General features: G+C 41.3%; 1 protein-coding gene across 5 annotated transcripts in view; it reads left to right on the top strand.

Moving 5' to 3' along the window:
* The window catches only part of TBX15 (T-box transcription factor 15), a 108,260-nt gene that overhangs the window by 77,889 nt on the left and 14,550 nt on the right, over positions 1 to 15,821 (top strand). For all 5 annotated transcript variants that reach the window (XM_073234488.1, XM_037021246.2, XM_017676627.3 and 2 more), the window contains one exon: positions 4,704 to 4,768. In XM_073234488.1, the coding sequence (XP_073090589.1) occupies positions 4,704 to 4,768 (65 nt within the window). The remainder of the gene's footprint in view (positions 1 to 4,703; positions 4,769 to 15,821) is intronic.

Here is a 15,821-nt window from a genome sequence, read left to right as displayed (position 1 = left end):
AGAATCGGCTACATGAACCAGATAGGAAGTCTGAAACCACAGCCAGGTTTGTGTTAGCAAATCTAATAGGATTTTTGAGCTGCTGATTATATCCTAAACTATTGAGGTAGTTTTGCTTGAACTTTCCCATCAAATCAGTACAGAATTCTTTTTCATATGGGCTAAAATTTTTTAAAAAGCCTGATGGAATATCTTTCAAACAATATGGTAAAAAATAAGAATTTTCAGCCTTGGTACTGTAAAATCGTACTCAGGATGATCAACTTTCATTTTCTTTGTAGTTTGTGCTACTATATCTGCACTGTGCTTTGTGAGATAAACCTCATTTATTAACTGCGTCTATGTTACTGGGCAGGAAAGTGAGTGAAAATGAGTAAAGTTAATGGTGGCAAGCCAGCAGCCACCCCCTCTTCAATAACTCAAGACTACACAAGTCAGTATAAGGTTATGGAAATAAAATCAGTGAAGAAAAATGCTTCCACACCTCTGCATGTTCCATGTCTCCTCATTATCACTGGACCCAGTTTGAACACACTGCTGTAGAATAGATTTAGCTACACAGGAAGTTACTAATAGACCTTGTTCTGACTAGAAGGACATTTAAAACTTTTGCCTGTAATGATTGCAGTGAACAAGTAGGATCGGAAGAGTTGTTTGGTCTATATTCTCTAAGGCTTGTGATGGCTTTGGGACTTGTGATGCCTGTTTCCCACATGAACATTCATTCACTTATTCACTTATTCATTCATTGAATAAATATTCATTGGGCATGAATAACATGTCTATTTAGGTTATTGATAAAATGGTATTTAAAATAGACACAGTTCCCACCTCTAGTCCAGGGGAAGAGACAGATAGTAAATACGTAAACAGCAAAATAAATGTTTAACTACCAACTGGGTTAAGAGCAAAGAAAGAATTAAAGAGGGCATAGTTACAAAGAGTAGCAGGAGCATCCTGTTTTGGAGGGATCATCAAGGAAGACCTCTCTCAGGAGACAACATTTCGACAGAGACTTAGGATAGAGTCAGTTTGGTAAAGAATAGAGAGAAGAGCATCTTTGTCTGGGGTAGAGTGAGTGTGAAGGGCCTGAGCAGGGAAAGAGCTTGGCACATTCCAGCACTGAGAGCAGTTTGGCTAGAGCCTGTGGACCAGAGGAGTGTGGCTGAGGATGGAGAGGCAGGCAGGAGCCAGGGCATGCTGGCCCTACAAGGCCAGGCAAGGGGACGTGTTTGAATTCTGAGTATAGTAGTAGCCACTGAAGAGGATAACATGATCCAATCATGCATTAACAAAGATCAGTTTGGTTGCTGTGGAGAGAAGAGATTGGACAGGCACAAGTCTGGAAGAGGGAGATCGGCTTGAAGGTTATTTAGAGGAGTTTAGTCAAAGATGATGGGACCTGGTCTAAGGTGGGAGGTGGAGATTGACGGCTATATCTGGGTCTAATTGATAAGCATGATTATTAACTATTCAAATGAGCTGTTCTTGGGCCTCACTGCCTTTGCCGTGGGTGATCTGGTCTGGCCTGGCCCATGGGTCCCTCGTGTGGAGACACGTCACTGACAGGAGACTACTGAACTTGGGCGCCTGTGTTCTTGCCTCAGCAGGACCAACTAGGCCTCCCCAGCTCAGCCGCATCTCAGTTTCATCCAGGTCCTCTGTTTGGCTACTGCCTCAGCTGTAGCGCCTCTGTGTGGGGTCACCCTGCCTTCCCTGTCACGGCATGCAGGGACCTCTGAGTCCCTGGCCCACCACAACAGGCAATGCGAAGCCTGGAGGTGCTGACCCAAGCCTCTTCCTGCTTTACCAGACCAGGCAGCAGTTTTAGTTTGAGGTTGTTAGCTCCATGTGTGTGTCTGGATTCTGGTTTGAGTCAGGGGAGCTAAGGGACATGGAAGTCTAACTATTTGCTTCTCTGTTGTCTGTCTCCTCTTTTGTCATTCTCCATTGAGGTGGAAAGTGAGGATTTTCTCTACCTGGTAAGAATTTACCTTACATCACATCCTTGTCCTCCAAAGGAGAGCAAGCTTTATATTCCAGCTGTCATTGGTGTCCTTTTCTACAGTATAGAAGATACTCTTAAGATCTGAGTCTACCAGGCTGGCCCTTGTATGGGGACCATGGGACTATTAGGAACTAAGGATTATTGAGATTGAGAATACATTGGTTCATTTCTCCAAAATACTGTCCGTGTTACTCATGGTATTTGTAGGCACAGCCGAAGTCATCAGCACTGGGATCATAGTTTGGCTTCTCTAGCTGAAATTGCTCTCTTCTGCCCATAGGGTATCCAAGTGCCTCAGTGGGGTAATAGAGGCTTTCCATGGTGTGGCCTAGGGCAGCCTCTCTAGCTTTCTCTCATGCACCTGCCTGGGCCCAGTGCTCTGGTCAAACTGGACTCCCCAGTGTTTCTTGAGTGTGCTTCATTCTTCCCCACTTCAATGCTCTGGCTCACATGGGACCTTTCTTATGAAAAGCTTGTTTTATTCCTTTCTACCCTTTTTGCATTTTTCTTTAAAATCCTGCCTACCTTTCAAGGCCTTGCTCATGTGCTCCCTCTAAGGTAAATCCTCAGAGCCCTTCAAACTGGGGCAATCACTACTCTAGGTTGTCATGGCATTTTGTATTTTCTGTAAACCTTATCATTTTTCTGTTTTATATTGTAATTATTAGTGTACAGACCTGCTCTTTTATTCTAGATCATAAGCTCCTCAGAGGGGAAATGGATGATACATAGCCATATACTGACTGCACACCACTCTGTCTCCTGTGTTCCCTGTCATAGTGCTTTGTACACAAAGGCACTTGATAATAAACAAATATGAATGCACAGCCACACTTTATAAACTGTCTAAATCTCACATTAAAAGCTTTGAAACAAGTATAGAGGTTTTTCCTAATGTTTGGTAGCATTTGTCTATTAAATCCCCATGCAGACACCTTGGTCTGAGATACAGTGAGCTGTGGGAAACAGGTTTTCAACCATTTCTCCCAGACCTATGAGATAGAATATTATTATATTTACAGGGGCCTGTGGAGGTCCTCAAAACATGGCAGCACAATCATACATCAGAAACCCCTACCATAAATGAGTCAGTCAGGATAAGCCAACCTGAAAGAGAAAATAAAATATTATGACCCCAACTTGAAAAGAAAATATGGTGTGTGGTTTATTGCTGTAGATTATGGAGGAAGAAAGAACTGATTTTAAGTAAAAAAACAGAAAACCAGTGACAGTCTTTAAACTCAGTACAGTATTTACAGGGCAGACATTAGACTTTAGAATGTCAAAGCTTTAGGCTCCTGCTCTGGCCTATAAAATGGCTGTAAAATTGCCTTTGCTGCATTATTAGTGTTATATTATTAGTGTGTATTCTAGAGGCAAAGAATGTTTAAAAAATAACTTCAGTACTTCCAAGTCAGAGTCTGTTTGTCAGAATCTCACACTGTATTTTAAAGACCTTTACAGACTGTGGCTTTGAGAAACTCTGCTCTGATGAAGCGAGATGGAAGAGGGACTTGGAAATATTTGCAACATAGGAAACAACTTTAGCAATCCTAGTGATAAGTTCTGCAATGATCAGAAATGAGAAAGTGGTTTTAAATCATGAGATTCCCTTATTACTAGAATTACTTCCCATTGAGAGTGAAATCCCTCTTTTCTGAGCTCCCTAGCTGCCACCCCTACATCTCCATTGCTTGAATGTAGTGAGTCATTAACATGTGATTTAGGCATGAAGGTATCAAAGTGCCTTCCGTGACCAGGACCGAAAGGGGAAGCTCAAGAGTGCATGTGGAATTTGTTGGTCAAGCTAGTTGTAGTCTGGAGGCATGAGGGTAATATATACTACCGCAGAGCTTAAGGGGACTAAGGTAGGATGCAACAGAGAGGGACTTGTGCACTGAGTGGTGGTCGAATCAGATGGCTCCCAAGGACCCGTTCAACCTGGGTTACACTGTTGTTTGCACCAGGTGTGCTCAGTCTTACGAAGCTGCCCCTTTGTTTCATTAGATTTGCTTGTGAGCCTCGGAGACTGGATGAGATGTGCTGCATCCTGCCCCATCCAGTCCATGTTTATAGATTGGGTGCAACCCTGACAAAAATCTGGCTGCTTTTTGTGTCTTTTACAAGTCCATTTTAGGTCATTAAATGAACAATCCCTAGTGGTGGGAAAGGCACAACTTAAGTGAAGTGGGAAATGCCGTCAATTATTTGGTTCTTTCAGGCTGAGGTGGATTGTCTGGTGGTCTGATTCCACCTACTTGGATTGACTGAATCCTTCTGTTCATGATTCACTTAGTTGCTCCCTCATTCGTTTACTTATTCATTCAGAAGCACTTTCCTCTGTGGCACATACCATGAACCTGACCATTGCCCAGGTTTCCATTTTGATGCCTTTGTTCATCCAGGCAAGTGATTTATCCCCCATTTTGGGGCAAGAAAGATGAGGAGAAGAGAGGTTACAGAGTCACATACTGGGAAAACCGTGGTTTTTAGGGAAAGTGGGTCAGGTGGGTCAGACATCGGTGTTCCAGGCCCAAATCCTGTATCAACCTCAATTTAAATCTGAAACTAAAAGAACTAAATAAGAAAACAGCTGTTAATACTAGAATGATGTTTGTTAATTTTCTAAGAAGAAGAACTGAAAAAATCAGTTAATATAAATATAATTCATGCTTTTTTGTTTGTTTCCATCCAGATCACCAGATTAAAAATTGACCGAAACCCTTTTGCTAAGGGATTCAGAGATTCTGGAAGAAACAGGTAAGAAGCTCATTGACATTTCTTTTCTGTGACATTGTTCCCCATGCTCCAGTGGTGGTTTGACCACTGCCTTTTTGGGGAACACTTGCTTGCTGTGCCTCTGAGCTGCCTTGGGCACAGAGGACTGGACGGCTGATGCAGAAATCCAAAAGCTGCCCCAAAAGGTTAAATTATCTAAATTCTTTGTTAACATACTGTTAATCAGCAGATCAAATCCCCCGTGATATTTTTCTTCCTATGTCATACTTGGCAATTGAGTCACTTAAAACAAGTTCTATAGTGATTTATTATCCTCAGAAGATTGCTACGTTTTCTGATGAGTATCTGTAGGTGGCTACAACCTATGGTGATATGTCATTTATTTTTCATTATTAGGAAACAAGGAATTGTAAACAAATTTTTTTTTCCCAGAAGAGTATTATCTTTAGGAGCTAGGCCTTTGTTGAGAAAAATTAACCTTTTTTTCTCCTAGGAAGTATTTCCAAACTGTATTAGATGTTTTTTGCTTATAAGAGAGTTTATAGAATGACACCTTTCTTAGAGATGCAATATCTTATGCTGGGTTGTTATACAGTGAAACTTAGGAATTATTGGAGTTTGTAAGACTTTTTGTTTGTAAGACTGCTGTAAATGTCCTTAGAGACCATGGTGTTTTCTGGTTAATTCTGCTTCTCTCTAACTCCTTCTTATCTCACTTGTCTGATATAAAATTAAAATCTGTTGCCCATGGGGAGTTTGGAGAGAGTTGAAATTACCAGGGAAAGCAGATATATCTAAGGCTATCCAATCAGAAAATTTCATTTTATATAAATCATATTGAAACAGCAAACGTGACACGTGTCTTCTAAAGTATGTGGGCTTTGCTGCAACTATTTAGTGTTCAGATACATTCATTATTTTAGGACATTTCTTTACATCTGAATGACACAGAAGGTCAGGAGTTATGTTGCTGTTTCTCTGCTAGAGTTTTCTAATAAACCATGTAATATTATATTTAGAATCCCTCTTGCAACTATGTAGCACATTGTATTAGAATCCAGGTATATGCTAAGAATCAGATAGAGTGATCATTTCCCTTACAAAATGATTTGTGAAAGCATCTTGCTATGAAAGTCTTCTCATATATTTAAAATACATATAGTTTTCTACAAAATTTTATTTATGTCGGCATTTTTTAAGGTCACATCTGTTGAGTAAGGTAAAATTCACTTAAAACTGCCAGTTTGAAAATGTCAAAATTGAGTAATATGTTCCATCTATGTTAAGCAACTAGTTAGTGGTATAACCACACTAGAACTCAGGCATATGGACTGTAGGATAAATAATTTCTTATTCAGGGATTGTTTAAAGTAAGACAAAGGCCTTTGTTTTCTGAATTCAGCCAATGAAAAATGAATAGCTCATGGGTGGATTTCAGGGCTTCTGTGAGTTCCAAGATATTATAAAGAAAACTGTGTGTGGATGAGTAAGTGTACATTTTTCTGGAGAGAGGTCTATAGCTTTCTTGAGATTCTCAGAAAGATCCATGACCAAAAATTAAGAATTTCTGCTCTAGACACATCTATTTGTCTCCAGGGGCCAACCCTGCTGATTATAATTATTCAATAATTTCCATTTCTTTTCTTCTGTGTCTCTAGTGACATTTAGTATTTGTTTATTTTCATCTTGGCATTCCAAAGATTTTCTTTTTTTTTCCCATGTGAATCCTTGTTTTTCAGAGAATAGAAAATTGGAATAGATAGGCTGTATTGACCAGCATTAGAACTATGCTCTGGGAGTTGAAGACACATTTTAATCTTGAGAATAGACAATGTATCTTGAAGTATTTGCCTCTGATTAGAAAGCTGTGATGACATCTCAGTTCAAGTCCTAAGGTCCTGCTGTCTCACTGGGTTAGAAGGGACCTTGACACATCATTTGGCCCTGGTCTGTGTCTGGCTTAAGGCTGGGGAATGTCTTAACTGCTCAGGACAGATAGTTACTTCTCTGTCCTTCCTGGTGAGCTGCTCTTTTTTGGAAGGACTTCAGGAAAATGGAACTATGGATCTTCCTTAGCCCATTTCAGTGTTTCATTTGTGAATTTCTCTGATTGCATGGAGATTCTTTATTATGTCCCATTAAAACCTGCAGGCTATTTTAAGTAATATCAGTAATTACAGAAGTTGTCTGTGATTGAACATTCACTGCATTCTGGACATTTCACTAACGATCTCCCTAATCTTCAAAACAACCTATATTTTATAAGTAAGGAAACTGAGGCTCAGAGAGCTTAAGCAGATTTTCTAGTATCACACAGTAAAGCTGGGGCTGGGATTAAAATCTAAGTCCACCTGGCTTTCAAGCCTGTATACTTTGTGTTCTATTATGCTAACAATATAAATTTGACTTATTTTATCTTCAGGTATAGAGAATAGAACTCTTCCTCTAAAAACCCTTCATCTACTTAAAGATACTACTTGACTACACAGAACCTTCTATTCCCCCGCCCCCACCCCACCCAAACCAACCTATATATTCTATGCCTGTCCTGGTAGCCTCTTCCCTGTGATGTTTTCATCTACTTCCTATAAACATGGGGTTTATTTTCTGTAATGAGCAGTTCTCTAGTAGAGGACAGGAAGTCAGGTTGAACTTGCCTAGTGGGTGAAACTGATATAATGACACTGAAGCCACTTCTCTTGGATGAATTTTCAAAGTAGAAGCCAATTTTATCCTCCAGCACTCTGGGAAGCCAGATTAAAACAAACGTGTTGGGGCAAGTATAAAATACCTTGTATTTTCTCTTTACAAAGCTCAAAATTACCTGATTATTACACTTTAATTCTTACTAGCTGCCTGCTGGATCTGATAAGAGTGAGAATTAGTACTGTTTTACAGATGGCAAGGATTGATGGATGACGGGTGAAGATATAGAGGATTATTCATAAATCTTCTGGGAAGTGGAGGTTCTGTGCCACACCAGAGTCCAGTCGGTCACCTTTCAAACAGTGCCTCACCCATTGCCCTCTTGTGCCAACACAGTTCTTCTAAGTCCGTGATCCTCCCCATGCATTTTAGACATCAAATGATTCATACAGATGAGCATGGTTTGATGAGTTGCATATAAATGTACCCAAAACATAAGGATTGCATTTCCTTTAAAAACACATGGGCTTAAAAATTAGGGAGGGAAGTGCTTGGCCAGTGTTTTTTGGTTTTGCAGAACACAAAACATTTGTGGAATACTTTAGAGTTCCACAAATTTGCCAAACCCCAAACCAAAACATGTTTAGGTTTGTCAATCAAAATCCATCCCAGTGTGATCCAGAGGCTCAGGAAGGGAGGAGTGTGAGAGGGAAGAGGGGGAAGATGCAGCCACCCACCACACTCTTTTTAAATGCTTCTCATGAATCTCTCTAAGCCGTAAACCTCTCACTGCAGTGCCATCAGAGAGTGGCCAGGGCCGACAGCTGTGTCCTTTCAGGGTAGACAAGAACATTCGGGAGCTGCAGTGATGATACTTATCCCATTCTTCATATTTTAATGTCAAGAGATATCCATGAAGAAGTACTCCCGGCATCCAGCCCCATCACCTTCTCTTTCGTCTCAATGGAAACAAGAGTGGCTGAGCTGATTGGTCAGCTGGGGGAAGGAACTCTTCAGGACCTGCTTCCTGCAGGAGTGTGCATTCTGGGCTTTTCCTATTGATAAGCCCAGTGGAGGAAGCCCGCAGTTTTGGATTCAGTTTATTTTGGAGGATTCCTCACCCATGCATTCAGCCCTCATGCCTGTCCCAGAGTCTCCAGACTCCTTTATTAATTGTAAAACTGTTGTTTTGGTGTTCATTGCATCAGACTTCTAGGTCTTTCTTAGAATTTATTCTGAGTTCAAAAGAGGATAAGAGGTGATATTCATTGGACCTTCCAGAACCCCAGCAGGAGCCCATTGAGTCCATAGGTCGGCCCTCTGGTGCTACCATCATCAGAGCCCATCATAGTTCTCCCTGCTTTTTTAGAATGTCATTCACACACTTCAGTGTGAGGTTACCACACTTCAAACTGAGTATGGTGCTGCTAACTTTCCACTCCCATACGATCATAAGACCTGAGATGGCCTACTTCTGTAACATATTGATTTAGCCTAACTGTAGATTAGGCACACATCCTTCAGGCCATCTACACTGGCTCTGGACAGTGTAGGCATGCCTGTGCTACCTGGGTCCCTCAGGGAGGGATGCCCAGCAAGTGTCAGAGGCTGTGAGCCTTAGGAAAGAAGAGGTCCCAGAAACTGAGCTCAAGCAGATGAAGTTTGGTTGGAAAAGGTCACTCAGTAGTGAACTGAGAGGTAAAGTTGTCTTTGGGGGTGGCCACCCCCATGGGCAGCCTGCTCCAAACAGAAGACAAAGGTCATGGAGCTGAAGAGAAGCAAGAGTCTTTGCAGTGAGTCTCAGAGTCGAGCAGCAGCCTCGGGAGGTACATTTGCCCCATGCCTGGAGAGCCCACTGTACTCAGCGAGAGGGAGCATCACCACCACAGAAACCTTGCCCTTTAAGAGGGGAAAAGCCAGAGGAGCAGAACGAAAGAGGACTCTGTGGGTCCCTCAGTCCACATCCAATGTGAAGCCTTGTTCCTGTCCGCAGGGGCTGCCAAGAAAGCCCAAGTCAGCTTGGGAAATTTTATATAATTCCCAGGGACTTCCTCCAAAGCAAACACATACATAAAAAGGATAGGATTAAAATTATGATCTGTCTGGAGTGGGAGCCCCTATGAACGTATTTTCAAAATTCCATGGAGGGCACGACTCTGGGTCCTCCGAGAACGGCAGCCTCCGTCCTGGCTTTGGCCTTTGCGCTTTACCCTTATTCCCAGTCTCCACCACATCTAAGCTTCAAGGGAGACTGCCCCATGCACCATGCACATGATTTTTTTCCAGATACTCATAGCTGGAGGGGAAACCCAGAAGCCACTGCTGTTGGTCCTACAGTAGGTCCAGGTGGAGTAGCCCTTCTGCAGTCCAGAGAGTTGGTGCAGCTTTTTAGGGGTATCTTTTTCTCTATGGAATCTGCCCTTGGACTCTTGAACCAGGACTCTCAAATTCTACAACTCAGGAACTGTTAGAAAGAAGCCAATGGCAGGCCTTATGTCATGGGCAGTTGGTTGATATGGGTAGCTAGTTCTAACAGGTTGCCCCTGACTGAAAAATAAGAGGACCTACAGGGTGAGGTGTGGGAGGAAATCTGAGTCTGAGCTGATTCCCAGCCAGCACGCACTACTGTTTACTGGGAATGTGGCTGGTGGCAGTCCTTGTCTAGTGTCCCTTTCCATAATGTTTCAGGGGATACTGATCTAAAAATGGAGCCATTAACTGCATTACAGGAATGTATGTATTTGCTTGCTAGAGGAGGATGCTTACTGAGGCTAATACATAACCCAAAGGAAGGAATCTCTACTTGTAGTGAGAAAGTATTTGGGAGTAAAGAATTTCCCTGTGATCCCCCCCTTAAGCAGCTGTTGTTTCAATGCCATCTTCAAAGAGTGAAGAACCACCTTCTTGGGCACAAACAGAAACCCCTGTCAAAGGCCAGCCCCTCCTCATAACACCAAACAAGGATGTGGTTGCAGCCAGACAGAGGATTGTGAGATGAGCAATCAGAAGGCCTCAAGTAAACAAAAGGGCAAAGGAAGAGTCAGCTGGACATTAGCCCCAGGGCCAGTTCATCTCCACAGAGATCTGAAGGAAATGACTTTTCTTTGTGAGTCAGGGGAGGACACTACAAGGTGGATCTCAGTTAAAATCTGTTGGTAGAGATCTCTACTAAAACCAAGCCCCTCAACTCTTGTCTACACCCTTTTCTTTATTTTCTTTAAGGAAGTGTAGTTGATGTACAATCTTATGTTGGTTTCAGATATACAACACAGTGGTTCAACAGGTACCCATATTATTAAATCCTCACCTCCACTAGTGAAATTACCTATCTATCAACATAGAAAGATGTTACAGAATCATTGACTATATTCTCCATGCTGCAGTTCCATCCCTGTGACCAACTTATATTATGATTGAGAATTTTTGGGTTCTTTTATCCCCCTCACCCTCTGTACCCACCCATTCCAACTCGTCTCCATGGTAACCATTAGTCACTTCTTAGTGTCTGTGAGTCTACTCCTGTTTTGCTTTGTTTTTGTATTCCACAAATGGGTGAAATCATACGACATCTGTCTTTCTCCACCTGGCTTATTTCACTAAGCATAATACCATCTACATCCATCGATGTTGTTGCAAATGGAAGGATTTCTTTTTTCTTTATTATACCCTTATCTATTAAGCAGAACATATAAAGTTACTATATTTGGCAGATAACAGTGGTAAAATATCAGCAATTTCATGCAGTTCAACCTTATATTTATTTTAAGGTATTCAAATCATAAGTATATGAGTAATAGTAATAATGATTTCATAGAGTACCTGTTGTCCGTGTTGTCCATTTTCTATCTCTTGAGTGGGTGGATACTGGTACAGTGTTTCCCATTTTACTGGTGGTGAAACTGAGTACAGTGACTAAAATTTGTAAATCTAGCTAATGACAGCATCCAGAGAATGAAGTCACTCTCCATTGTTAGGCACAGCTTGCCAATCAGCAGACAACTTTACCCTCAGTCACCTCTAGTGCCCTGTCACTCTTGACCGCTCACAGAGCAAGCTTAGAGCCAATGACTTGACAACTTGCTGTCTTTCAACCAGCACAACTTTCCAAGCATCTCCTTTACTTTCAATTTCTATGTTTTCATTACCCTCCCTAGAGCCATTGACTGTATTCTTCCAGCCAATCTCGTCTTGCTCTTTCCTGGCAATCTTACTAGCCCCTGTAGATTTTACGTACCCCTTTGTTATCCCTGGTGTGGATGCCATTTAGCAGATCTATGGAAGCAATCAGTGCTGGACTCCCTCTTGGGCACTGCTGCATCTGTAGTTTAGGGTAGCTGGCTCTGTCTTGGACTCTGGCAGTAGCATCCTGCCAGACTCCTCCTAGTCATTCAGGCTGTAGCTGTTTATCATGTCCCCGGGCTTACAGTCTTTCAGCCAGTATTTAACATTTTTCTCTGCTCTGTTATTTGTTCTCCCTCCTTTGTCGTGAACCTTTCCACCATTGTCCTCTTGGCCATGTGGGTTTGCCAGGGAAAGTTGGCAGTTGTTTTGTTGTCTATGGCTCTTGCCCAGGGGTGGTGTCATCTAACAGAGTGACGTCTTTTTAATGGCTAACATATTGGAGTCTGAAATATCTGCAAGATAATGAGCCCTTAGAGGCTTGAGGGACACATTTTTGCTTCTTTGAGGAAAGAATGAGAGATGGGATTAGGTAACATCCAGGTCCTTCTACAATCAATCCAGAGCCAGAGGGCTGACAAAGGTTTGAATTCTAGTGAAGTAAGAATGTTTCCTCTTGTTATAGGTTACAACCTGAGCAGATGGCAGGATGTTTTGCTTGAGTTAGGCCAATGGTTCTCAAGATTTCATTATGTTTTCTCTCTTATTTTTTTGTATTTTGTCTTTAGTAAGTCTGTATTTATTAAGTAATGATTAGGAAAAAGTAGTACCAATATCTCCATTTTGCAGATAAGGAGACTTAGGCACACAAAGGTTATATAACCTGGCTAAGGCTGCACTTGTAAGCAGCAGGGTTGCAATTTGAACCCAGGCAGTGTGGCTCCAGAGCAGGTGCTCTTAACCACTATGCTAATTTGCCCCTAGTGTGATTTAGTATTACCAAGTTAAAGTTAGCATTCCAATCAAATGCAAAGAAACTTAATATTTTAGTTAGCCTGCTTTGTGTTATCGTAGATTTTAGCGTCGTTTTTGAGGCAGTGAAAACTCACGGACTGCCATTACTGCCTGTTCAGAACTCCATGCAGGGACCAGGTTCCCAAATTGGAATCACAGAGTAAGAAACAATTTAAACTCAACTCCAAGCATCTATCCCTTGGACGCCTGTTCTTCTAAATCATTGTAAGACACATCAATGACAGGAAGTTCGTTATATAGACGTACTTATTGTACCATCTAAAGCCAGGTTTTGAATGGTGGCTTACTTTTATTTATTTATTTATTTATTTGGTATCATTAATCTACAATTACATGAAGAACATTTTGTTTACTAGGCTCCCTCCTTCACCAAGTGCCCCCCTGTACCCTTTCACAGTCACTGGAATGATGGCTTATTTTCTTTTGCCAACTTGCAGACCTTTATTGGGAGGTCTTTTAGAATACCCCTGGACAGCAAATACTCTGAGGAATCTAGATGTAGGAGTGATTCCAGATCCAGTGAAGGAGGATGTGTAAAAGGTTTAACCACACCTCAGCGGACCAAGGTAGTCTCAGAAAACGGGTTATAGAGTTGAAATATGGCAATTAGATCTAAAAGAACAATATAGTCTGGTTTTGTGTCTTTTCAAATAATGACCCCATCATCAGCCCATGGGGTAAAATCCAAGCACCTGCCATGGAATAAATATCCACGATGTCTACCCCATTGCCTCATCTTGCACCCCGAGTTCCAGACACTCTGAATATTTTAACTTCCCTACACATTCCTTCTCTTCATATCTTCAAGTCTTTGTATATACTATTAACTCTACTAGGAAAGCTCTTTCTGCCTCATGTCTGTGTGGAAACAGCCAAGTACCCTTTAATGTTATACTTAAATAACTGGCCTTTTGTGGAATATTCCTTGAGTTTTCCAGGTGTATGAAGTTTCCTTGTTCAGTGCTCCATGGCATTTTTTACATTTCCCCAATGTAGCATCTGTCACACAATTCATCAATAAGTAATTTACATGCTCTCTTCTTTTAGTTGAACAGGACATTCCTAAAGGGTAAAGATCCTGTGTCTTTTTTGCCTTTATATTTCCTAAATCTAACACATAGTTGTTTTCCTGGTTGGCTAACTCCTTTATGACTTTAAGAACCTGTCTCAGTAGACTTCCCTTAGCCCTTGACTGTCTTCTACTGAGAGATGACCAAGGGCCTTGTCAATTCCTGGCCTATGTTCCCTTTGCTCCAGTGTCACGAGATGTATGGGGAAGAGTCAAAAGTCAGAATTACAGAGAAAAACTTAGGAAACATAAAAAGCATTTCTCTATCTCAAGACCAGTGAAATGCAGAAACTATACCTTGGTGTGCTGGATTCATAAATGTAGTTGTAACATTGTTATTATTATCAAATATTTTCTGAACTTCAAAGGGGTGGTCCCACAATTTTATTTTATTTTTTGGAATGAGAAGATTGGAAGGGTATTTCTTTACAGCCTAGCTCTTTTTCTGAATCAACTGCTCTCAAGGCATCATCAGTCTGCAAAACATCTCTTTGGCTTGCTTCCTCTTCTTCCTTTTCTCTCTCCTCTTTGGCACATTCTATTGGTTTGGCAGTGATCAGACTGAAAAAGTCTGAAGGGAAGGGGCCTTGATATCAGAGAGGCGATTATAGCCAGTGGGTTGAACAAAGAGGGTTTGGATATCAGCTCTGTTGTCACTGGAGCAAATAGGGAGAAGTAAGCAAGAGCGGGACACTTGCTGGTGTGATGTCTGATTGGAGACCTCGAAGATGACGTCAGGTCTCTGTGTGAGAAAGATGGGGAGAGGGAGAGGCCCCCCGAGTGGAACATGCTGACGATGTTCAGCTTTGCAAAGGTCTACTAGACAATGAACTCGCTTTGAAGCGCCTTGAGATACAATTTTACAAAACTAGGGTTTAATGATAATGAAAAAGTAAAGTGTGTGGCTCAGGGTAAACTCTAAATAGACCCCAGAATGGCTGATGATGTAAATGGGTAGTTGGCAAGGACTTTTGTGAGAGAAGATGGGGGTAGAAGGCACAGGCCTCTGCTAGGGGGCTCCAACTCTGCTGAAAGTCAGCAATCTATGATCAGAGAGGAAGAAACCAGAGGAAAAATGAAACCTCTCTGAGACCTGAGTCAAGAAAGACATAAACAGCTATAGAAACAATTCCCAAGTCTACAGTACTAGAGGATTCCTTCTGTGTCAGAATGTCAATTTTACATCAAATTGTTTTCCTACATTTTAGGCCTAGAAAAATGAATGCTGGTTAAAGTTCATGAAAAAATGACTCAAGTGATATAAAAATAGGGTGAAAATTCACTCCTATATTAATTCAATGCATATCAATTGAGATCTTGCTATTAAACAGGCATTGTCCTAAGCTCTGGGACATAGAAAAACATGGGATCCAAAATACAGATGGTATTGGTAAAGAGAACATTTAATACTTACCTTGCAGTGGCACTTTACCAAATCATGATATACAAAGTGAGTGTGTTTTACCCAATGAAGCCTAAAGGAGTTTGAGGACAAATATAGTAAACAAGTGGGATTAATTTTTCTAAAAAGAGACATGCTCTGAATATATAAATAGATTCAATAAGGGCCTAGGGTGATCTACAAGAGATGGAGGACAGCAGTTACTAAAGCATGGTTAGGACTGTGTGGTCTCAGCCATTATTTTTTGGTGGTTGAACCCCTCCCCCAGAACTCCACTACTAAAATGACCCTTGTTGTGACAGACCATGGGGCTGGAAGGACTTTGGGTGTGTTCATATGCGGCCTGTCATATTTTACATTCTTAACATCTAAGGAAGGTCTCCTTTGTGAGGATGTGGAAAATGTCTGGCACTCTCATCTACCCGTGGGTCATGAAACCAGAGGGAAAAGTTACATCACAGATTTCAGCTCAGGGTCAGCAAGAACTTTCTAACAGTTCCATCAGAAAACTGAGCATTTTCCTTGGGAAATACTCAACAGAGGCTGAATAACCATCCAAGATGGCATCACAGGAAGTAGAAGCAGATGATATCCAATATCTCTCCCAATTTGTAAATCTATGATTCTATAACTCAGTCTTTCAGTTTAATTTTAGATTTGGATAAATGCACAAATGGTCACTATCTTATATAGAATTCTGCTAAAATGAAATTAATACTTTTGCCACAGTCTTTTTGCCTATTAGGAAAATGAAATCAAAGTTCATTTTCTATTTCCTTAATGAAAGTAATATTGTTAGTGAA

This window comes from Manis javanica, chromosome 4 (genome assembly GCF_040802235.1).
Source record: "Manis javanica isolate MJ-LG chromosome 4, MJ_LKY, whole genome shotgun sequence".
Taxonomy (NCBI): Eukaryota; Metazoa; Chordata; class Mammalia; order Pholidota; family Manidae; genus Manis; species Manis javanica.
The sequence above is the reverse complement of the archived record's forward strand: the minus strand, read 5'-3'. Positions and strand labels throughout refer to the sequence as shown.